The sequence below is a fragment of the Macaca nemestrina genome, chromosome 13 (genome assembly GCF_043159975.1).
Source record: "Macaca nemestrina isolate mMacNem1 chromosome 13, mMacNem.hap1, whole genome shotgun sequence".
Lineage (NCBI taxonomy): Eukaryota > Metazoa > Chordata > Mammalia > Primates > Cercopithecidae > Macaca > Macaca nemestrina.
Genome location: NC_092137.1, coordinates 121402180 through 121426457, shown reverse-complemented (window position 1 = coordinate 121426457; position 24278 = coordinate 121402180). Strand labels below are relative to the sequence as shown.

Genomic DNA, 24278 nt, shown 5'->3' with positions numbered 1-24278 from the left:
TTTTAAACCTTCCTGGTGATTCTGACAAGCAGCTGAGGTGGAGAACCACTGCTCTCTGACCTTGTCGTCAGCGAGCAGAGATGCATTAAGCACAAGAGCCTAGTGCTAGGACCCCGCATCCTGCCCACTCTGCACTCCTGCCGCTTGCTGCCGGCCGGCATGGCTAACAGGCCTGGGCCCTAGCAGACAGTCCCTGGTGATTGAAGCATGGGCTCCTCTCAGCCCAGGAAAGACAACTAGGCTGTAATGGATAGCCCGTTTTAATGAACAGAAGATACTGATCGGTATAAAAAGGGGTGTTTGTCACTGAGGTGTCCTCATTTCTAGATGAGGATTTGTCTTCTCCGTGGTCTTGAACGCCTGCTTCGCCGTGGCACCAGCGTCTGGTGCACGCTGGCTCTGTCGCCACAGGGCAGGAGCTGCTCATGGAAAGGTATGTGCCCCGAGTGTGGAGCACTGGTCAGCTTTTCCACTTCGTAACAACAGCCTTGTTGTGGGCCTGAGAAGGCCACCAAAGGCAGACTTAAAAAGAAGCATGGCCAAATGCCTATCAGCCCGGTACCTAATGTAACCCGGGACCCATGTGAGGGAGGCTGAGCCTTCACCTTTCAGCCCTTCCCTCAGCACATGGTTCTCAGTTTAGGGCAGAGCTTGCTAAGATTCACTTTCTGGCGTTCAGGGGCCCAGCCCCGCCAGCAGTACAGGTCTACACTGGTGTAATCTGAAACGTACAGACAGCGGAAAAGGAAGAAGTCTAGGGAGCTTGGGTCCTTAGACCACCAGAGAGCAGGGAAGGGATGGGAAGGGCCGGCGCGGGGTGGGGGGAGGGCTTCACCTCCCCCTGCTTCCCTGTGGGCTGGGTTCAGAGTCCCTCGGTGTCCTGGCCTCTCAAGTGGGATCAAGCAGGGTGGGTGCAGCTGCAGGGTTCCAGGCAAGAGCTCAAGCTCCAGTACCAGGGACATAAGAGCCTCAGGCAAACGGGTTACGGGCCACCGCCCCAAGAGTTGGGTGGGCCACAAGCAACCCCCGGTGCCCAGGCACTTCCCCATGAGCGCCGCCTGCAGGCGACAGTGTGCCAGGCCGGCCTGACCAGGGCCAGTGCACCGTGGGTACAAGGCTTCTCAAACACGTGCTCCAGCTCATCAGTCTTAGGACTTCTGAGGCAACCTAGTGGGTCCTGGACTTCTGTCGCTGTGGGGCCTCAAACCTGTTGAGACCTCAGACGGCCAGAACCCACCTCCAGAGTCCCTACGACCAACGTTGTCTGGAGCTGCTCCAGACACTGCCAGGGTTGCTACTGACAGGAATGGGATCCCGGGAGAAAGCCTTGCCCATGGGCATCCACCAGCTGCAGACAGGCCCGGACCCTGCACGGCCTGCCTGGGCTGCCCCTTGTACATCCTGGATGGCATCTGCCGGCCCCAGGCTGAGTCCCCACCTGCAGAGACTGGCCCTGGGGAGAGCAAGGCAAGCCCCTAACCTGGGACAAGTGGACACTGAGGATTCCCAGACCCAGCCCCGGGTGGCTCCAGCCTGGGACTGCTCCCTTCGGGCTCCGGTCTTGGCCCTCACTCTCCTCCCCTTCTTGGCCCTCGTCTGGACCCGCGCTTTCTGCTGCCTCGTGGTCCTCTGCTCCAGCCCTGGGAGGGAACGCGGCTACCCTGACAGTCGAAGCCAGGGAGGCCCCTCTCTCTGCCTGCAGGGCCCGGTGCCACCACTCAGTTCTGCAAGGGCTGCTGAGGAGGCACAGACCCCAGAGGCAGGAACCGGGGCTGAGGGCAGGAACCACAGAGGCACAGACGCGGGGGCTGGGCATGGGATGGAATGGTGGCAGGTGCACAAGACCCGGGCTGCGGTCAGGGTCAGCACCGGGTGCGGGGATGGGCCACGTGGGCCTGCAGGGCCTCCCGGATGCTGCGCTGCCAGTCTCGAGCCAGCTGCACCGGGGTCACGGAGGCCTGGGAACAACGGTGTGGGTCAGTCCCCTGCAGGCGCTCCACCCGCCCTCAGGACAGGAGCCAGGGCTGCGCCCACACTCACCGCGTTCCGCACCCCCAGCTCGGCCCCGTAGAGCAGCAGCAGCTTCATGGCTTTGTAGCTGCCATGCCGCACGGCCTCGTGCAGAGCCGTGTCCCCTTCCTGCTGAGAAGGCAGGCGGTCAAGCTCCTGTGTCTGCGTGCTGCCCTCCTCATGCGGGCAGGTCAGGGCTGCCGTCCCCAAGCACACAGCACCTCTGGTCCCGGCTGGGGCTCCTCAGTCCCTGCCCCTCTGGAGCTCCCAAGCGGGAAAAGACGAAGCGCCTGCCTTACCTTATCCTGTGCGTTCAGGTGGGCGCCACACTCGATGAGGTGCTCCAGGCAGTCGGGGTGCCGGGTGCGTACTGCCACATGCAGGGGGGTGCTCCCAATCTGAGAGAAGTGGGGGTCAGTGCTGGGTGTGGATTGGCGAGCCCTGCCCAACCCATGGGACTACACGTGCTCTCTTCTCCAGGAACAGCGTCTGCTCCTGTGTTCCGGACAGGCCCCCAAAGCACCGTGCCCCTCACCTTGTCCCGGGCGTTGACCTGGGCTCCCTGGTTAAGCAACTGTTTGAGGATGTCCAGATGTCCTCCGCGGCAGGCCCAGAACACGGGTGTCCTGTCCAGCTGCAAAACAAAAGCACCCAAGCACTCAGAGCTGCTGGGATGCGAAACCGGGCGTGGACCAGAGGCTGGGCCTTTTTCCCCATCCTTACCAAGTCCCGCGCGTCCACGGTGGCACCTGCCGCCAGCAGCTTGTTCACCAGTTGGCTGTGACCCTTCAGACAGGCCCAGTGCAAGGCGGTGCGGTGGAGCTGGGGGCAGAGATGGGAGATTAGGCAGAGGGAGTGCAGCTAACCCTGGAGACCCCACGCCGTCCCCTTCCCAGGGCCAGGTCCCTGAATGGAATTGCTGCTTCCTCCCCGCCCTCTGGAGGCATCACTGGATTCATGCCCATGAAAGTGAAAATCCCTGTAGCCTCCTAGGCCAGGACTTGAACACACTGAAGGCAGCGCTCCTGCAACTGCAGCTGCTGCCAGCCGACTCACCCCACCTGTGCTACCTTGTCATGGCCACTGGGGTCCCCTCCGTCTGTCAGGTATTTGTCAATCAGGGACTCCTGGTTCTCAGCAGCTGCCTTCAGGAACATCTCCAGGTCCACAGGCTCCACCTGGGCCTGGGGCTGTGGCTGGGTCAGTTGAAGACAAGACCAAATCACTCCCGAAGGCCGCAGGTGCCCAAGAGGTCACAGCTCCACCGGCCTGGCCCACGGGTCCCACGCAGCTGACCGAGGAACACTGCTGGCTTGTACTAATGCAGTTTCTTATTCTAATCCCACCCCAGGAGATTGAATAGACTGTGTGTGTGTTATCGATTGACTTGTATCTCCCCAAGATTCATGTGAAGTCCTAACCCCAGGTACCTCAGAATGTGACCTTATTTGGAAACAGAGTCACTGAGGATGGAATTAGTTCAAGATGAGGTCACGCCGCAGTACGGTGGGTCCCTCACTGGTACGACTTGCGTTAAGGTGGGCTCTAATCCAGTGTGACTGGTGTCACGAAAGGGGACATGTGGGCCGTGTGCAGTGGCTCACGGCTGTAATCCCAGCACTTTGGGAGGCTGAGGCTGGAGCGCAGTGGCGCAATCTTGGGTCATTGCAAGCTCCACCTCCCAGGTTCACACCATTCTCCTGCCTCAGCCTCCTAAGTAGCTGGGACTACAGGTGCCTGCCACCATGCCCGGCTAATCACCTCCTGATCATGAGGTCAGGAGATCGAGACCATCCTGGCTAACACGGTGAAACTCCATCTCTACTAAAAAATACAAAAAATTAGCCGGGCGTTGTGGCGGGCATCTGTAGTCTCAGCTACTTGGGAGGCTGAGGCAGGAGAATGGCGTGAACCCGGGAGGCGGAGCTTGCAGTGAGCTGAGATCACGCCACTGCACTCCAGCCTGGGCAACAGAGTGAGACTCCGTCTCAACAACAAAAAAGGGGTGGGGGGACACGTGGAGACAGGCGTGCACACGGGCAGAACACCCAGCGAACATGAAGGCAAGAGTCTAGGAACGCCAAAGATCACCAGCATCCACCAGAAGCCGGAGAGGCACGAAGGGATTTCCCTCCCTGCCCAGAGGGAACCAGCCTCGCCAACACCTTCCTCTCAGCCTTCCAGCCCCTAGGACTGTGAGGTGACACACACCTGCTGTTGAGGCTGCCCAGGCTGTGGGACTTTGTTATGGCATCTCTGGCGGACACATCCCCGGAGGCTCTGGAATGGATTTCAGGGGCTCCCCAGGTGCCAGCTGTGTGGTCCTGGCCTGCAGTGCCCACTCCTCCCCAAGCTCTCCGTCTGGAACTGGAGCCCTGGCGTTGGCATGCCCCAGCCCTGACCTCCCACTCACCTTAACCAGGGGCTCGGGTTTCCTGGGGGGGACTCTGTGTCTCAGTCGCTTTTTCCGTCTTTGAACCAAGTTTTCCAAGTCAGCCAGGTTATCCAGATTAAATCTGGAACTGTTAAATCTTTCAAGCTGGGGCAGAAGACAAGACCGTGCCAGTCACCAGCCGCTGGTCAAGATCTCTCTGCCCTGCCGACAGCAGACACCAGCTGCCCAGGCTGCCCCACCAGAGTCCCTCCAGGCCTCACTGCTCAGCCAGCCTCAGGGATTAGCCCCCGCCCCTGCCCGTCTCTCACTTTCTTCTTCTTCTCTTCTTCCAATTTCAGCTGCTCCCGGGCCACAGCCTCTTGGGGGCCCCTCCTCCAGTCAGTAGGCCAGGCTCCAGGGTCAGGAAGTCCACGTCCAAATCCCAACACCTTCCCTTCAACTCTTTCTCCACTTACCTGTAGGAACAGGATATGAGTACCGAGTTGGGAAAACTGGAGGAGCCCTTAGAAAGCAGAGCTGTGGAGTACCAGGGGGCTGTCTGCTAAGGGCCAATGTCACAAGGCTGCTGCCCGGGATGGGAGTCGGCCTCAAAGCCCCAGCGGTCCAGAGTGCTGGCCAGCTCCCTCACCCCGTGGGTGCTGCGTGTCAGCCGATCCCCACCTACCCTGCTCCTGTCAGCAGGAACACAGCTGGGGGGACATGAGGCCACAATCTATTTATACTGCTGGGCGTGTGCCCAGGTAGCCTCAGGGCAGATGACACCTTAGCTTCCCCCATGTTGTTGTCCTTAAGATTTCTCCCAGATCATACTGACTGCCACCTGACTCCAAGCTCAGAGGGACAGAGGAGAAGCCCCCGCCGGGCAAAATTCTAAATGCCTGGGTTCAGTTATTGGCTCCTTTTGAAGCAACATTTAAGCTCAAACACTTTTAGGCACTTGCCTAATGAGCTGGGAAGGTTGTGAGTTATTGGGGCCTGTTCCTGGGGCAAAGCCTGTAGCAAACATCCATGCTTCCTCCCACTGCCCCACCTCAGGAGTTCGGGAGGAATCAGCATGTGGGGAAAGAACAGGCTGGAATGATAGGGTAACAGATCCTAGGACTTTCCAGCCAGGTAGAACCATATTTCTTCTAAAGAACTCTAGCAACCTAACACTTCCCTGCCATTTGCCTCCCAGCAGAGGCTGCACCAGGCTGGGGCCTCCAGCCCAGAGGGGCTTGCTGGGCCTCACACCCTCCGGGCCCCTCCTCACCCAAACCGACATCCCTAAGCATCACTGTCTCTCACTGCCCAGGGAGCGCAAGAGCACCTTCCCCATCCCCAAGGCAGCCAGGCCCTCTGGCCATTTCCAGAGCAACAACTATCATGGTGCTTAAGCTGAGCTACCACCACCACGGCGACCACCACGGCTACACTCGCATCTTCCAAAGTAACCTGCATTTCCTGTTCCTCTTTTGCCATCACCATCCATCCAGGGCAAAACTCACTGAACTCAAGGATTTTCATGTCTTCTTTCCCACTGACGACCTCTTGTTCCCTATCCCCCCTCACCTCCCATGAGAACCGAGCAGACACACCAGAAAGAACTGCACGCCCAGCTGGCTGTGGTGGGACACACTTGGAGTCCCAGCTACTCAGGAGGCCCCGGTGGGAGGATCGCTTGAGCCTGGGACTTCAAGGCCAGCCTGGGCAACCTAGCAAGACTCCATTTCAAAAAATACCGATTTTTATAAAAGAAATGCATGCTTCCTTGCACCTAAGACTTGACCCTCACACCACAGAAAGAAGCTGCCAGCCCTCCTCTAGCCAGTCTCCTCCTATCCAGCCGGTCCCAGGGTGCCTCCCACCTCCGTCCCACATCCTTACCAACTGCTGAATGCTGATGAAGTCCATGGTCCCCCCTGTTCCTTACACCCCCCAGTGAGAAGAGCTGAACTGCTCAGCCCTTTATAGGAGCGCCTGGGGGTGGGCGGGGGTGGACAGAGGACTGGCCCAGGGACTTGCACCTGGGCCGGATGACTCTGGGACTCTGTCACACCAACCAAAATACCAGTCTGGGAATGCAGCCCACTGGGGAAAGGAAAAGGAGCTGTTTGGACATGAGTTGGCTACATTCTCGGACACCCACTCCTGCACCTCTGCTATGCCCCACACCTACTCAGGGGCCATTTAACCAACATGCTGCTAGCGCAGATTGGGGTGAAATGTGTTCCCCTCTCCTAAGTTTAGATGCCACTCCTGAAGCAAGCCCAGCCTGGCCTCCATGTTGTAGGGCTGGCTGCCTGCGAACCTGAAAGCCCAGCCTGGGTGGCTGAGCAAGGAGACTGGAAACCTGAAGGGGTGGTCAGGAGGGGCAGGAGCGGCCAGCCTACAGCCTCAGCCCTTGTGGTGGCCACGCGAGGAAACCGTGATCTCCCAACTTGCAGTTTCAAGGCTGCCCTTCCCTGTGCTGTGGGTTTCTTGCCCTCGGGCTCCCCCGCTCCTCCCCCAGCGCTCTGAGAGCACATGGCAGCTGCCCCAGCCCTGGATTCAAGCCTGGCGCCTGTCCTCCGGCCTCTGGAAGTCCTCCGCGCCCTTCCATAGGCCCCTACCAGACGCTCTCCGGGGACGAAGCGTGCCCTTCCAGCCACAGGAAAGGGGAGACTGAGCCGCGCCAGGTCCCGGGATGGAATAGTAACCATGAAATCCAGCCGCAGAGCAATGTGCCTCAAGTCACCAGTCACCATTTCTAATTCTCAGGAAGCCAGGCATGCCCTTCACCCAGCTGGACCTTGAACTCCGCCTTGGCCTTTGCAAGGATATCAGCCAGTAAAGAAGACCCCAGAATCACAGCAGCCTGAGCAGAGAAGACCAGGGCATGGGAGGGAGAACCGCGGCCAAGGACGGCCACAGGCCCCAGATGGCTGCCCAGCTCCCAAAGAACTGGCCTCTGAGAAGGGCTTCCACATCTTCAGAGAACTCAGGGAAAGGCAGAGCTTTCTTAGAAAACTCAGTTCTTGACCCGGCGCAGTGGCTCACGCCTGTAATCCCAGCACTTTGGGAGGCCAAGGTGGGCGGATCACGAGGTCAAGAGATCGAGACCATCCTGGCCCACATGGTGAAACCCCGTCTACTAAAAATACAAAAAACTAGCCGGGCGAGGTGGTGGCACCTGTAATCCCAGCTACTCGGGAGGCTGAGGCAGGAGAATGGCGTTAACCCGGGAGGCGGAGGTTGCAGTGAGCTGAGATCGCGCCACTGCACTCCAGCCTGGTGACATAGTGAGACTCTGTCTGAAGAAAAAAAAACATAAAAAGAAAAGAAAACTCAGTTATTTTTGTTTCTTTCTTTTTTTTTTTTTTTTAGATGGAATCTCACTCTGTCGCCCAGGCTAGAGTGCAGTGGCACGATCTCAGCTCACTGCAACCTCCGCCTCCTGGGTTCAAGCAATTCTTCTGCCTCAGCCTCCCGAGTAGCTGGGATTACAGGCACCCACCACTATGCCCAGCTAATTTTTTATATTTTTAGTAGAGACGGGGTTTCACCATGTTGGCCAGGCTGGTCTTGAACTCCTGACCTCATGATTCGGCTGCCTCAGCCTCCCAGAGTGCCGGGATTACAGGCTTGGGCCATCGCGCCCAGCCAAAAACTTAGTTCTTAGGCTAAATTTCGGGTGCTTTTCTCAGACAAAGGTGTTCCTTGCTTTTTTTTTCTCTTTGAGATGGGAGTTTCGCTCTTGTTGCCCAGGCTGGAGTGCAATGGCACGATCTTGGCTCACTGCAACTTCCACCTCCCGGGTTCAAGTGATTCTCCTGCTCCAGCCTCCCAAGTAGTTGGGGTTACAGGCGAGTGCCACCACCCTGGCTAATTTTGTATTTTTAGTAGAGATGGGGTTTCTCCATGTTGGTCAGGCTGGTCTCGAACTCCTGACCTCAGGTGACGCCCAGCCTCTTCCTTGCTTTTGGTTATGAGGAGGAAAAGAGTCATTTAAAATGACGGCAAAGGGGCTGGGCGTGGTGGCTTACGCCTGGAATGCCAGTACTCTGGGAGGCTAAGGCGGGCAGATCACCCGAGGTCAAGAGTTCGAGACCAGCCTGGCCAACATGGTGAAACCCCGTCTCTACTAAAAATATAAAAATTAGCCAGATGCCTGTAGTCCCAGCTACTTGGGAGGCTGAAGCACGAGAATCACTTGATCCCAGAAGGTGGAGGCTGTGGTGAGCCAAAATCACACCACTGCACTCCAGCCTGGATGACAGAGTGAGACTCGGTCTCAAAAAAAAGTAAAATGAGTGCAAAAAACCAAGAAAAAGTAAGGCTGGCCACCACTGTCCACTTCAACTCACAAATACCCCTCAGCCCGTGGCACTGGAGGAGCGTCGTTTTACACCCACAAGCTTCAGGGAAATTCTCAATAGAAAACCCATTGGTTGTCTCATATGACTGGTATTAACTCTGACTTAAAAGAAAGAAAGACTTTGGGAGGCCGAGGCGGGTGGATCACAAGGTCAGGAGACCAAGACCACGGTGAAACCCCGTCTCTACTACAAACACAAAAAGTTAGCCAGGCGCGGTGGCGGGCTCCTGTAGTCCCAGCTACTCGGGAGGCTGAGGCAGGAGAATGGCGTGAACCCGGGAGGCGGAGCTTGCAGTGAGCCGAGATTGCGCCACTGCACTCCAGCCTGGGGGACAGAGCGAGACTCAGTCTCAAAAAAAAAAAAAGAAAAAAAAGAAAGAAAGAAAAAAAGCCAGAAACAGTATGTTGAACAAGAAAGGAAAAAACATTCCTTATAAAAAGTTCAAACATAAATAGAAGGCTCAGGACCTCCTTGACTCCCTCTCTTGCCACATGGCCCAGGAGAAACCACGGCTGGCAGTTTAACAGCCCCCCTCCTGCTTCCGCTCTGTGCATTTTGTGGATGCACATCCACATTTTTCTTTTGAGACAGGGTCTCACTCTGTTGCCCAGGCTGGAGTGCAATGGTACAATCTCAGCTCACTGCAACCTCCACCTCCCGGGTTCAAGCGATTCTCCTGCCTCAGCCTCCAGAGTAGTTGGGATTACAGGCACCTGCCACCACATCCAGCTATTTTTTGTATTTTTAGTAGAGACAGGGTTTTACTGTGTTAACCAGGATGGTCTGGAACTCCTGACCTTAGGTGATCCTCCTGCCTCGGCCTCCCAAAGTGCTGGGCTTACAGGTGTGAGCCATCGCTCCTGGCCTACATCCACTTATAGATCCATACATTTATACCTGATCTTAGCCAAAAGGCTGAGAGGCAATCACATTCTTTTTTTTTTTTTTTTTTTTTGAGACGGAGTCTCGCTCTGTCGCCCAGGCTGGAGTGAGTAGCACGATCTCGGCTCACTGCAAGCTCCGCCTCCCGGGTTCCCGCCATTCTCCTGCCTCAGCCTCCCGAGTAGCTGGGACTACAGGTGCCGCCACCACGCCCGGCTAATTTTTCTGTATTTTTAGTAGAGACGGGGTTTTACCGTGTTAGCCAGGATGGTCTCCATCTCCTGACCTCGTGATCCACCCACCTCGGCCTCCCAAAGTGCGGGGATTACAGGCGAGAGCCACCGCGCCCAGCGGTTCTCTCTTTTTTTTAACGTTGCACTCCATGCTCCAATGCACATATTTGTAAATGCTCCTGTAAATAAACATCTTTGTAACCATGGAAGAACATCTCTCTAATAGCTACACAGAAATCAAAGTACTGGCTCTGCTCATTTAAATAGATACTGTCAAACTGCCATCTACAGTGACTGTACCAATCCCCACGAATGGACATGAAGAAACAGAGCATAAAAGACAAAAAGGGAAAAAATTAAATGTACATCTATAGAACAAAGGATCAGGATCTAGAATAGAAACACTCCTGTGACTAAGCAGCATTTCTGAAACTGGCATGGGTAGGCGGCTCACAGCAGACACAGGCGCTCAACCTCACTGTAGCCAGCAATGAAAAACGAAACAGCACTTTTCTCCTGTTGGACTGTCACAATGAATGGAATCATGGTATATGAGCAAAGTGCTGATGAGGCGCTGGGGAAGTGGGCCTCCCTCAGGCTGCCTGCCACGTGCCAGGCCCTCTCTCGAGGGCTCTCCCAGTGCGCACTCACCTCGTCCCACAGTGACTCTGGGGCAGGCCCTATGATGACCACTCCTGTACAGAAGAGGAAACGGAGGGGCAGACAGCTACAGTGACTTTTCCCAAGGACATGCAGCTAGAAAGCAGCTTCTCACATAGTCCCTATTTTCTTCTAATACTTACATAGTTTTGTGTTTTTATATTTAGATATTTAATCTTGTAATTTATCTTTGTGTGTGGGATGAGGTAAGGATATCACTTTATTTTTTTCCAAATGAATAGATGTCTCATATGAACTAATTTAGAATATGATCATCTGCCCGGGCTTAAACACTTTTAGCCACACCAGATCTCCTCCCTCGCTTCCAGAGTGACCAGACTGGGGCTCTTCCTGGGTCGTCTGGCCTCATTTCCCTGCCCAGCAGCATGGATGCTGACCAAGGCAGGGGCATGGAGAACTGGTCTGTGTACCCTTTAAAGGCAGCTGGAGACAGGGTGGCGGCTCAGCTGGATAGCAGGTCCTGCAGGTCACTGTTGCAGGGCAGCAGGTCACATGCTAGCCGTGCCTTTCGGTCCCGGACGGCCTTCAGGGCTGGGCTGTGTTGCAGGAGGAGGGAGCAGATGTCCCCGTGACCCCTCTCAGCAGCCTGTGGAGAGAGAGGCTGCAATCAAAGGGCATACCCCGCACTGGGCTCTGCTCTTTCTTGTTCCACTTTCAGGGGCTTCTTCCTTCTAAAAAAGAGGCCTCTCGGGGTGCGGTGGCTCACGCCTGTAATCCCAGCACTTTGGGAGGCCGAGGTAGGCGGATCACTAGGTCAGGAGTTCGAGACCATCCTGACATGGTGAAACCCCATCTTTACTAAAAATACAAAAATCAGCCGAGTGTGGTGGCATGTGCCTGTAATCCCAGCTACTCAGGAGACTGAGGCAAGAGAATCACTTGAACCCGGGAGGTGGAGTTTGCAGTGAGCCAAGATCGCGCCATTACATTCCAGCCTGGGCAACAGAGCGAGACTCCAACTCAAAAAAAAAAAAAAAAGAGGCCTCATGGAAACAGAGACATGGCTGTTTGAGTAGATTTCTTCTAATTCCTACCAAATCCCAATGACTTTATACTGATCTGTGGAGTATCCCAGTGCCATTCTCACAGTTAGCCTGAGTTTTTCTTTCTTGTGTCCTTTGCGAACTGTCTTTGGCCAGACCTACACATTAAAAACGAATACAGCACCTTGTATCTCCAGGCATCGCTCACAAGCCTGCACACATCACCTACAGGGTCTGTGCACTGTGGGCACAGGAGGCACCAGACATGGCCCCCACCCTTTAGGAACTTTTATTCATTTATTTTCTTGTATTTTTTAATTTTTACTTTGCGTTTTAGAGACAGGGTCTCACTCTATTGGCCAGGCTGGAGTTCAGTAGTTTGCGTTTGAGAGACAGGGTCTCACTCTGTTGGCCAGGCTGGAGTTCAGTAGTTTGAGTTTGAGAGACAGGGTCTCACTCTGTTGGCCAGGCTGGAGTTCAGTAGTTTGCGTTTGAGAGACAGGGTCTCACTCTGTTGGCCAGGCTGGAGTTCAGTAGTGCCATTATAGCTCATTGTAGTCTGCAACTCCTGAGCTCAAACGATCCTCCTGCCCCAGCCTCCCAAGCAGCTGAGATTACATGAGATTACAGGCGTGCACCACTACACTTAGCTAAACTTTTTTAAAAAATTTATTTATTTTGAATTTTTAAAAATAGAGACAGGGCGGGTGCAGTGGCTCATGCCTGTAATCCCACTTTGGGAGGCTGAGGTGGGCAGATCACTTGAGGTCAGGAGTTCGAGACTAGCCTGGCCGACACGGTGAGACCTCATCTCTACTAAAAATACAGAAATTAGCCAGGCGTGGTGGCATGTGCTTGTTATCCCAGCTACTCGGGAGGCTGAGGCATGAGAATCGCTTGAACCTGGGAGGCAGAGGTTGCAGTGAGCCACTGCACTCCAGCCTGGGCGACAAAGCGAGACTCCATCTCAAAAAATAAAAATAAAAATAAATAGAGACAGGGTCTTGCCATGTTGCCCAGGCCGGTCTCGAGCTCCTGGACTCAAGCTATCCTCCCACCTCAGCCTCCCAAAGTGCTGGGATTACAGGCATGAGCCAAAGTTCCTGGACAGGAAACTCTGAGACAGGCAGGGAAAGACTGAGGCTTAGTTCCCTATGTTCTCTTCTTCTAAGGCAGAAACCCCAATCCGGATGCCAGTTTCTAACCTACCTCCTCCAAAAAATAATAGAGTTAAGTTGATCTACATAGATTATCTTATTTAACTTTCACAATAGCCCTCACAGGCAAGAATCATCATTATTCCCATTTTACAGATGAAGAAATTTAGGCTTAATAAATGCCCAAAGCCACAAGGCTAACGTGGCCACCTGGGATTCTAAACCAGGTTTTCCTGGACTCTTAATAACTCTGTGAACCACTATTATTTCCTACTCCTCCCAACAGACAAATTGATAGACTCCAGGGGCTTTTGAGAGGTATCAAAATTAACACTAGTGGCAACCACCCTCCCAAATTTGAATCCAAATCTTTACTCAGCTGGTCCTCCTGAGTAGACACAAAGCTCTCAATTCTGCTGCCTTAATTCAGGCAGTGGGATGTTGTCAGCAGTTGTGAGATGCATCCCAAATAATGTTTACAAAAAATAAAATATGAATGTTTGCGAATCGTTTTAAAAGACACATACACAGGCCGGGTGCTGTGGCTCATGCCTGTAATCCCAGAACTTTGGGAGGCCGAGGCAGGTGGATCACCTGAGGTCAGGAGTTCGAGACCAGCCTAGCCAATATGGTGAAACTCTGTCTCTACTAAAAATACAAAAAATTAACCCGGCATGGTGGTGCGTGCCTGTAATCCCAGCTACTTGAGAGGCTGAGGCAGGAGAATCACCTGAACCCGGGAGGCAGAGGTTGCAGTGAGCTGAGATTGTGCCACTACACTCCAGCCTGGGCAACAGGAGACTCTATCTCAAAAAAACAAAACAAAACAAAAACAAAAACACGATAAACAAAAATGCACATATCTCACATTTGCATTATCTGCATGACAGAAAAAGGGATGGAGATGCACCTAACTACGGTAACACTAGCCAGGTATACCCCCAACAGCATCCTGGCTGTTTACATCCGTCATGTGAGTTGTAGCAGTAAAATGTCTGAGCAACATCATTAAAAACAATCTGTCTATCCAATTGGCAAGGATTTTTTAAAAAACCCAACATTCAGCTGTTCACTCAGCATGTATTCACTGGGCACCTGTGCTAAGTGCTAAGCCTGCAATGTTTTTTTGGGTTTTTTTTGAGACGGGGTATCTCTGTGCCACCCAGGCTGGAGCCCAGTGGCACGATCTCAGCTCACTAGAGCCTCCACCCCCCGGATTCAAGTGATTCTCATGCCTCAGTCTCCCAAGTAGCTGGAATTACAGGTGTGTGCCACTACACTTGGCCTTTTTTTTTTTTTTTTTTTGAGACGGAGTTTCGCTCTTGTTGCCCAGGCTGGAGTGCAAGGGTGCAGTCTCGGCTCACTGAAACCTCCGCCTCCCGGGTTCAAGTGATTCTCCTGCTTCAGCCTCCCGAGTAGCTGTGATTACATGCACGTGCTACCAACCTGCCTAATTTTGCATTTTTAGTGGAGATGGGGTTTCTCCATGTTGGCCACGCTGGTCTTGAACTCCCGACCTCAGATGATCTGCCCGCCTCAGCCTCCCAAAGTGCTGGGATTACAGGTGTGAGCTACCATGCCCGGCCTAATTTTTGTATTGTTAGTAGAGATGGGTTTTGCCATGTTGCCCAGGCTGGCCTCGAACTCCTGGACTCAAGCAGTCGGCCTGCTGTGGCCTCCCAAAGTGCTGGGATTCCAGGTGTGAGCTTTGCACCCAGCCCAGCTACAACAATTTAAACAGGGCAAAGCCCCAGCTGTTTCTACTGAGACACGCAGACCCCAAACAGGGAATTCCAGGGGTAGAAGAATTAGGAAAAGTTGAGTCCATGGTACGTACAGCTAGGCATACATCCAAGTGAGCTAACCATGTCTAGGGATCAGGAAAGGCTCTCGTGGGGTGTGATATATAAGCCGAGATCCACAAAAAAGGGTAGAAACAAGTCAGATAAAAAACGCGAGGGCAGAGGTACCCAGACAGGGGATAACTCGTTATATATGGCTCTGGGGGGACAGAGTAGTAGGTTCCAGAAAATTAAAATGGCTGGATATGGTAGCTCACACCTGTAATCCCAACACTTTGGGAGGACTGCTTGGGCTCAGGAGTCGAGGATAGTGACAGACCCTGTCTCTACTACTAATAATAATTATTTTAAAAGCCTGGGCAATGTGGTGAAGCTGTTTTTACAAAAATTAGCCAGGCATGGTGGCATGTGCCTGTAGTGCCAGCTACTTGGGAGGCTGAGGTGGGAGCATTGCTTGAGCCCAGGAGGTCGAGGCTACAAGTGAGCTGTGATCGTGCCAGTGTACTCCAGCCTGGGTGAAAAAGTGAGACCCTGTCTCTAAAATAAAATAAAATAAAATAGCCGGTCATGGTGGTGCAGGCATGTATAGTCCCAGCTACTCAGGAGGCTGAGGTGGGAGGATCACTCAAGCCCAGGAAGTCGGGGCTGCAGTGGGCTGTAATCATGCCACTGCACTCCAACCTGGGTGACAGAGCGAGAGCCTGTCTTAAAAAAAAAAAAAAAAAAAAAGAAGAAGAAAAAAGAAAAATGATTAGTAGGGCCTCTGAGTGCAACACACCAGGGGATAAGAGCTCAGGAGAAAACTGGAGGGGTGGGGAAAAAAGACAAAAAAGACAAAAAAAAAAAAAAAAAAAAAAACTGGAGAAGGGAGCAGGAGCAAACCCCAGGAAACCTTCACAATAACTCACAGACCTGGAGAAAGCAAAGCCTCAAGGACTCCAAGTGGGGGTGTGGCATGATCAGAACTGCTTTAAACCATCGCTCCAGGAGAAAATCAAAGGGGCAAGAGGGGACTAGATTTACACATATATATGATTTACACACATATGCCACACATGCACAGACCACCTCTCAAAGGTGCCTGCAAACTCAGTAAAGTGGCCGAGCAGGGTAGCTCACACCTGCAATCTCAGCACTTAGGGAGGCAGAGGCAGGAGGATCAGTTGAGCCCAGGAGTCTGAGACCAGCCTGGGCAACACAGTGAGACCCCATTCCTCACAAAAAAGGAAAAACAATCGGTAAAGTGAATGCCTCAAAGGATGGGCCTAGAAGGCTGAGGAATGAGGAGCTGGGTAGGAGGGAAACTCGCTTTCATGGCATGCCCTTGTTGACTCTTCAGATTGTTCACCATGTGTAGGTATTTCCAGCTAGAAAAGAGTTTAATTAAATGATCACTCCAGCTAACATATAGCAAGTGGACTACAGGGACAGGCAAGAGTATGCATAAGTTTCAGAAAACTATATGGAGAAGGCTGCATGCCATGTCTCTAAGGGAAAGAAAACTAAAGTGCCACAGTACATTTTAATTTACACGCTCAGAAAAAAAGGCTGGAGAATTATCCATTAGTCCTAAAGTGACGACAGATGAGCAAGGGGATTACAAATGATTTTAATTGTCTTCTCTCTGATTTCCTGTTTTCCCCATGTTTTCTACATGAACATGTTATAACTTCAAGGAAACAACATTTTTGGAAGGGGGAATGGGCCCACCTTATGCAGACTGGTCATGCCGTCGTCATCCACCACCCTGGGGTTGGACCCATGTGATAGCAGGAGCCGTGCGATTTCAGTGTGCCCGCAGTAGCTGGCTCGGTGCAGAGCAGTGGCACCCCCGTGGGTCTGGGCATCACACTTAGCTCCGTTTTCCAGCAGGAACTGGCACACAGCATAGTGCCCATTGCGGCTGGCATAGTGCTGCAGGGAACAGAGACCGAGATCAGATGGGAGAAGCCAGGCAGGGGACAATGGTGGTGGAGAGGTGAGAGCATGCCCCCCCTGCAGCGAGGGGCTTGGAGTCATCTCAGGTTCCACCCCCAGCAGTCGTGTGACCTGGGCAAGCTTCTGATGCCTAACCTGAGTTTATTCAACTGAAAAATGGGGAAAATGATCATTCCTATCTCACAGAATTGTTACGAAAATAAAACTAAATCATTGGCTGGGTGCAGTGGCTCACATCTATAATCCCAGCACTTTGGGAAGCTGAGGCAGGTGGATTACCTGAAGTCAGGAGTTCGAGACCAGCCTGGCCAACATGGTGAAAACCCATCTGTACTAAAAATACAAAAATTAGCTGGATGTGGTGGCAAGTACCTGTAGTCCCAGCTACTCGGGAGGCTAAGGCAGGAGAATCGCTTGAACCTGGGAGGCGGAGGTTGCAGTGAGCTGAGATCACGTCACTGTACTCCAACCTGGGTAACAGAGCGAGACTGCATCTCAAAACAAAACAAAACAAAACCTAAATCACTGATGTAAAGCTCTCACACTAATTTAAAAAATCCAGGTTCACATGATGCTTAAAAAGAGAAATTTTGCTGGAAGAGAAGAAAGGGAGGGAGGAGGTAAAAGTTAACCATTGATCCCCCTCCTCATGGAGCAGGTGTCTCCTGAGTTAACGCTTCTGTCTCCTGACCCTGTGCTCCTCTTTAGCTCACCAGTGCAGTGTAGCCGGCTGAGTCGGGCTGACTCGGGTCCTCAGCCTTCTGGATTAAATGCTTCACTCGGCCCAGGTCTCCATTCAGGGCTGCCGACCAGATTCCTGCAGAAAGTCAACCAAAGGACCGAATGATGCTGATGACTGGGAGTTTCAGTGTTTGCTCTGCCTCGTGACCTCAGTTTTCTTGTCTATAAAGTGAAGAATATTCATCCCTTCAACAAATACCAACCGAGCACCTCCTCTGTGTTGAGGTTTGTTCTGAATGCTGGTGACTTAGCTGTGAACAAGACAGACAGGGGCACGTCTCATGAGGACAGTAGAACTGGGTGGACACAGACATCTCCATCCCACTTCTAACACAGCAGTGCTGGATGAAGTAATGTTTAAAATGTTTGGATCTAGAGTGAAATTCAGGTCGGGCTGGGATTACAGGCACCCACCAATATGCCCGGCTAATTTTTTGTATTTTTGGTAGAGACAGGGTTTCACCATGTTGGTTAGGCTGGTCTTGAACTCCTGACCTCAAGTGATCCACCTCCCTCGGCCTCCCAAAGTGCTGGGATTACAGGCGTGAGCCACTGTGCCCGGCCAGAAACAACTTTTTAAAAATATCGGCCGGGCGCGGTGGCTCACGCCTGTAATCCCAGCACTTTGGGAGGCCAAGGCGGGCGGATCATGAGGTCAGGAGATCGAGACCATCCTGGCTAACACGGTGAAAACCCGTCTCTACTAAAAATACAAAAAATTAGCCGGGCGAGGTGGCGGCGCCTGTGGTCCCAGCTACTCGGGAGGCTGAGGCAGGAAGGAGAATGGTGGGAACCCAGGAGGCGGAGCTTGCAGTGAGCCGAGACTGCGCCACTGCACTCCAGTCTGGGCGACAGAGCGAGACTCCGTTTCAAAATAAATAAATAAATAAAATAAAATAAAATAAAATAAATATATGTAATGACGCCTCCAGAAGCTGCCGAGACAGGGTGACAATCTCCCACAGAAGAGAATCTCCCTGGTGAGCACAAAGACTGAAAGTCGCAAAACAAGAAGCAATCTGCTGCCCTAAGAGACAATCAGCAAATACAGGTGAGATGAGGGGGATTCAGGGAGTTCAGGGTGGCGTGGCCACAGACAACAAGCAGCAAATGCAAGTGGGAACACGCCTCCAAAGTGAGCCATTATTGCGCAATCCAAAAAAGGCCTTTTAACAGCAACATTGAAGGCGTTCAGAGAGACAAAGGGATAGAATCTGCAAATCAACAGAACATGAGGAAAAACAAAACGGCCAGATCTGAAACAGGAAAGCTGATAAATTAAAAAACAGACTCACTGAAACAAAGCAACAATAGATGGGTCAAAGAGTACTGCAGACCCAGTCAAAGAGAATTAGTGATTTGGAATTCACCCAAAATGCAGTACAAAATGATAAACAGAAAAATATTATGGTGACTTATATATACATATGTGTATATATATCTTTTTTTTTCTTCTTTGAGACGGAGTCTCGCTCTGTCGCCAGGCTGGAGTGCAGTGGCACAATCTTGGCTCACTGCAAGCTCCACCTCCCAGGTTCAAGTGATTGTCCTGCCTCAACCTCCTGAGTAGCTGGGATTACAGGCACAGGCCACCAAGCCTGGATAACTTTTTTTTTTTTTTTGAGGTGGAGTCTCACTCTGTCTCCCAGGCTGGAGTGCAGTGGTGGATTCTCAGCTCACTGCAAGCTCCACCTCCCGGGTTCACGCCATTCTCCTGCCTCAGCCTCCCGAGTAGCTGGGACTACAGGCGCCTGCCATCACGTCCGGCTAATTTTTTGTATTTTTAGTAGAGACGGGGTTTCACCGTGTTAGTCAGGATGGTCTCGATCTCCTGACCTTGTGATCCGCCCGTCTCGGCCTCCCAAAGTGCTGGAATTAAGGCGTGAGCCACCGCACCCGGCCCAAGCCCGGATAATTTTTATATTTTTAGTAGAGACGGGGTTTCACCATCTTGGCCAGGCTGGTCTCAAACTCCTGACCTTGTGATCCACCCACCTCAGCCTCCCAAAGTGCTAGGATTACAGGCGTGAGCCACCACACCCGGCCAGTCAATGATATTTTTAATGTGCCACTAAATTCGGTTTGATACTATTTTTATTGAGGATTTTTAAATCTATGTTCATTAGGGATATTGGCCTATGAGTTTTTTTTGTTGTGTTGCAGAAAAATATTAAAGAGTGGTAAAGAAACATGGAAGACAATGTACCAACATATATCTAATAGAAGTTCAAAAAAGGCTGGGTGCGGTGGCTCACGCCTGTAATCCCGGCACTTTGGGAGGCCGAGGCGGGCAGATCACTTGAGGTCAGGAATTCAAGACTAGCCTGGCGAACATGGTAAAACCCCATCTCTACTAAATATACAAAAAAATTACCCGGGCATGGTGGTGAGTGCCTGTAATCCCAGCTACTTGGGAGGCTGAGGCAGAACCGCTTGAACCCGGGAAGCAGTGGTTGTTTTTCTTGAGACTCCATCTCAAAAAAAAAAAAAAGGTAAAAAAAAAAAGAGACAGAGGAACTGGATACAATGGGAGAAGAGGCATAATACATACAGGCACAATAAAATGGAAAGGAAAATAAACCCAGAAAGTCGGTATGACTTGAAAAAAAAAAAATTCACACAACAGGCTGGGCATGGTGGCTCATGCCTATAATCCTCATCATTTTGGGAGGCTGAGGAAGGAGGATCGCTTGAGACCAGGAATCCAAGACCAGCCTAAGCAACAGTGAGACCTTGTCTCTGAAAAAGATTAAAAATAAAAAAAGTCCGCAAAACAAAATAGATAAGCATCTTTTCCACATGTAGGAAATAGATAATAAATCAGTAAGCAAACAAAATAATGTAAGATTATAAAGGCTAAGCACAGTGGCTCACGCCTGTAATCCCAGCACTTTGGGAGGCCAAGGTGGGCGGATCACCTGAGGTCAGGAGTTTGAGACCAGCCTGGCCAACATGGTGAAACCTCGTCTCTACTAAAAATACAAAATTAGCCAGGCGTGGTGGCAGGCACCTGTAATCCCAGCCACTCGGTAGGGCTGAGGGAGGAAAATCACTTGAACCTGGGAGGCAGAGGTTGCAGTGAGCCGAGATTGCGCCACTGCACTCCAGCCTGGATGACAAGAGCAAAACTCAGTCTCAAAAAAAAAAAGTAAATTTTTTATAAAATGTATTAAAGTTAATATTATTTGTAGGAGAGGTGATATTCCTATGTTATTAAGTCTTCCCAACCAAGAACATGTACCTTTTCTTTTGTTAAGATAGTTTTTTTTTTGTTTTTTGTTTTTACTTTAAAAATAAATTTTATTGCATATATGAGTTTTACAACACAATGTTATGGGATACATATGGGCAGTAAAAGGGTTACTACAGCGAAGCAGATTAACAAATCTCTAGTGAAGTGGATCCACAAATCTCACACAGTTTCTTTTATTGGTGACAAAAGTACCTAAAATTGGCTTATCAAACACACTCTTGCCATTAATGTTTTAAAGAATGTATTTGTTTGTCTTCACAAAAAAAATGAGGAAATTATTTGCAGTAAAAATTGGTTTTTATGAAAGCAAGATGCTGGGCGCGGTGGTTCACGCCTGTAATCCCAGCACTTTGGGAGGCCAAGGCAGGCGGATCATGAGGTCAGGAGTTCTGAGACCAGCCTGACCAATATGGTGAAACCCATCTTTACTAAAAATACAAAAACTAGCCGGGCATGGTAGCACACGCCTGTAATCCCAGATACTCAGGAGAGTAGAAAAATCAATTGAACCCAGGAGGCGGAGGTTGCAGCGAGCCAAGATTGCGCTACTGCTCCCCAGCCTGAACAAAAGAGGGAGATTCTGTCTCAAAAAAACAAAACAAACAAGCAAGATGATGGATACATCAGAGTAACTGGCCTAACTTTGGATAATGCAATGTTTACTTCTTAACAGCACTATTGACATTTATGGGCCGGATGATTACTGTAGGGAGCTGTCCTGTGCGTTGTACCATGTATATAGCATCCCTTGTCTCTACCTACTACACACCTGTAGCACCCTCCCGCCTGTGACAACCCAAAATGTCTCCAGACATTCCCCAAGTCCCTTAAAGGGCAGAACTGTCCCCAGTTGAGAACTACGGTGTTTAGGGAGGGTTTCTGAGGAGATGCCATTGGAGCTGGGATCTGAAGAAAAGCATCAGCTAGCTTAACGGTTGTAGGAAGTTCATTCGGAGGAGACGGGACAAGAAGTCCAATGGCCTTCACTCAGGAAAAGGTCTTGCATATTTGAGACACCAAAACAAGACTAGTGTGGCTGCGGCGTAGTGATTGGGAGAAGAAAAGCATGAGAAATAAAATGAGGGAGAGAAGTAGAGGCGGCAGGGGTGGGTCTACAGAGCTTTGTAGGCCATAACAAGGAATGATCTGATTTCTAATATTCAAAAAGCCGCTCTGGCTGCTATGTGAGAGTAGAAAACCCTGTAGGAGGGCAATCGTGGGAGCGGAAAGACCCTCTTGAGGCAACCACTTCAGCAGTGCAGAGGACAGTGGTGGGAGGGGCGGAGGGAAGTGGGCAGGTGCCAGAACCATGGTAAAGGAAGGGTTCCATGAGAATGCTTGCACAGCAGTGGCAATCGAGGGCTGCATCCGCACGGGTAGCCGACACAGCACAGTAGCACAATGGCTCCCAACACTCAGAAGAAGCACCTTGCTTTCCCGCCTTCCTCCGTTCCTATTGCCACCATAATCTCTGTATAATCTGGGCCAAACGTGTTATCTCTCTGGGTCCCACAGATGAGATACCGTGCCCTGCCTCGAAGGATACCCGTGCGAAGTTCTTGCCATCTCTAAAGCATGCAGGCTGCCTGGCACCCGGGGCCAAACAAGGGCCAGTGCCCTCCTTCACCGCGCAGCCCCCAGGCCTGCAGCCCCTCGGGGGTGCAATGCCCCAGGTGCAGATTCTGCCCCCCGGCCCCTCTCTCCCACACCTGAGCAGGCTTGCGTCTCCCAGGGGAGGTCGTCCCCCGCCACTCGGGAGGGTTTTGGAAACCAGTGTCTCGGCTTCCCCGCCGCCCGCGAAACAGGTGTCTGCTGGCTGAGCTAGTGAGAGGCCCTGGCAGGCTCTCAGTACGCGGGAACCACGAGTCCCGCCCGCCCTCCCGCACCAGGCCCCACGCTCTCGGGGCCCAGTTCACCCGCCTCTCCTCGGCCCCGCGCCTCCTCCTTGGGCCGGGGCCTGGGGAGAGCCACCAGGGCCGCGCGGCCGCCTCACCCCTCTCGAAGTCCATCTCCTCCAGCGTCTGCTGTACGCCGAGCACCGCGCTGGGCTGCGAGCAGCAGGGCCCATCCGCGCAGGGCCTCGGCGTCGCCATCACGGCCCCGGCGCCAGCCGACCTGCCCCGGGTCTCACGCGCGGCCTCGGCGGGAGGGGCGGACGCAGGGCCCGCCCCGCGTCCGGGATCTGGCTGCCTGGCGTCCGCGGCTGTCTTCCTAGTCCCGCCTCCTCGCCAAAACCTACCAATCAAACGCCTAGGCCTTAGCTCGAGAACCAATTGCAGAGGTAGGGCGGGGCTTGTTGCGCCGGGCCATGCCCCGAGGCGGCCGCGCGAGGGCGTCAGAGGCTAAGCGGAGGCGCTGGGTTCCCGGAGCGGCGCGCCGCGGGAAGGCCTTTAGGCCGCCTGGCCTTGCCGGGGATGCCTTGTGGGGATGAGGCGGCTGGGTCCGGTCGGGAGCTTTCCAGTTACCTTCGCCATGACCCAGCCCTCCAGCGACCTCTCTGGCTCCTCTCTTTACCGCCTCTAGTCCCGCCGGGCCGCTAGGGCAGGGAGGCGCCACACGCTCTGCGGTCTCTTTTTTTTTTTTGAGACCGAGTCTGGCTCTGTCACCCAGGCTGGAGTGCAGTGGCGCGATCTCGGATCACTGCAGCCTCCGCCTCCCGGGTTCAAGCGATTCTCCTGCGTCATACTCCTGAGTAGCTGGGACTACAGGCGCCCGCCACCACGCCTGGCTAATTTTTTGTATTTTTAGTAGAGACGGGGTTTCACCGTGTTAGCCAGGGTGGTCTCGATCTCTTGACCTCGTGATCCGCCCGCCTCGGCCTCCCGGAGTGCTGGGATTACAGGCGTGAGCCATCGCGCCGGGGCGCGCTCCGCGGTCTTTACCCCCTCTTCCTGGCACCACCCTGGGCCAAGGCCGACTGCCCCCGAGACAGCGGCAAAGTGACGGCTGGAAAGGTCTCGTCCCCGTACCCCGCTCTTCCTTACAAGTCCAGCAAGGGGCTGGTGGCCACAACTTCTCCTGCTTGTAGCTCTACCTCAAGGGCAGGGGCAGGGCCTTGGTTTGTGTAGAACCCCCTGGCCCCACAGTGGGCGCCGAGTTTACCGAATCGGTCTTCACGATCAAAACCCTCTGGGCGGCCGTCTGCAGACCGTGAACCCGCGCAGCGTGCTCCTCAGCAGACCCCAGCCTTCTCAATTCCCAGTTAAAACCCAGGCAGCTGCCTGCTCAAGCCACGATCAAGTGTACAGGGGAGACCTCACTTCCACGGCCTGACTGGTTTAGAAAGGGTGCACGAGCAACAGAATGCAGGTTGGGTTTTGTGCCAGTCCCTCTCCAGGACAGTGGTCTGGTGCACACTGGGTGTAAATTCCTTCCCCCCCCCCCCAGTTGGGGCACTGAAGACCCTAAGCATTCGTGGTGGGTAGAAGGCTGGAAGTCATTTCTCCTCCCCTAAGCGGGTTGAGAACCCCATCCTCACAAAAACAAGGATCTCATCTCCACAACCTTCCACTCCTTTGGCCCCTCACTCCCACTAACCGTCCTGAGTTCTGGGAAGGCACCCCCGACCCCCAACTCCACTTCTCCCCTGGACTCCCAGTGCCCTGACTTCTTCTGGCCAGAAGCCAAAGCTGGCTCCCAAGGGGCTGTGGCCATGGTCTGGTTCCCAGCGCCGCAGCCACCACTGTGGGAAAACACTGGAGCTGGGCTGTTCCCTCCCACAGGCAGGCAGGCAGGGACCACAAAAGTGGTGGCCGCCCTGGGACTGTGGGGGAGGCCCTGTCCAGCCTCCCTCCACCCAGAGAGCTTTCCCTCTCGGTACCCAGAAGGGCTTTAGCCCAAACATCTTAGCCCCATCACAGAAATCG

General features: G+C 52.9%; 2 protein-coding genes across 2 annotated transcripts; both read right to left on the bottom strand.

The window, feature by feature from the left end:
* Window positions 1–242: 242 nt before the first annotated feature.
* On the bottom strand, window positions 243–7424 carry LOC105490050 (ankyrin repeat domain 23). Its single transcript, XM_011755287.3, has 9 exons — window positions 6272–7424; window positions 4714–4860; window positions 4424–4549; window positions 3081–3206; window positions 2734–2832; window positions 2546–2644; window positions 2310–2408; window positions 2041–2139; window positions 243–1958 (listed from the first exon to the last, which is right to left on the bottom strand). The coding sequence occupies exons 1-9, from the start codon at window positions 6296–6298 to the stop codon at window positions 1863–1865; spliced, it is 918 nt and encodes a 305-aa protein (XP_011753589.1). The 5' UTR covers window positions 6299–7424; the 3' UTR covers window positions 243–1862.
* LOC105490049 (ankyrin repeat domain 39) lies at window positions 4727–22563 on the bottom strand. Its single transcript, XM_011755285.2, has 5 exons — window positions 22406–22563; window positions 17132–17235; window positions 16191–16394; window positions 10949–11124; window positions 4727–4860 (listed from the first exon to the last, which is right to left on the bottom strand). The coding sequence occupies exons 1-4, from the start codon at window positions 22503–22505 to the stop codon at window positions 10981–10983; spliced, it is 552 nt and encodes a 183-aa protein (XP_011753587.2). The 5' UTR covers window positions 22506–22563; the 3' UTR covers window positions 4727–4860; window positions 10949–10980.
* Window positions 22564–24278: the final 1715 nt, after the last annotated feature.

Excerpts from the sequence above, each read along its gene's own strand:
- LOC105490050 (XM_011755287.3), bottom strand. The coding sequence starts at position 6,298 with ATGGACTTCATCAGCATTCAGCAGTTG. Across the intron at positions 2,833-3,080 it reads ACCCCAGTGGCCATGACAAG|CTCCACCGCACCGCCTTGCA; the intron begins GTAGCACAGGTG and ends CTCTGCCCCCAG. Across the intron at positions 2,645-2,733 it reads CCGTGGACGCGCGGGACTTG|CTGGACAGGACACCCGTGTT; the intron begins GTAAGGATGGGG and ends TTTGTTTTGCAG.
- LOC105490049 (XM_011755285.2), bottom strand. The coding sequence starts at position 22,505 with ATGGCGACGCCGAGGCCCTGCGCGGATGGGCCCTGCTGCTCGCAGCCC. Across the intron at positions 17,236-22,405 it reads GGAGATGGACTTCGAGAGGG|GAATCTGGTCGGCAGCCCTG; the intron begins GTGAGGCGGCCG and ends GACTTTCTGCAG. Across the intron at positions 16,395-17,131 it reads CAGCCGGCTACACTGCACTG|CACTATGCCAGCCGCAATGG; the intron begins GTGAGCTAAAGA and ends TGTTCCCTGCAG.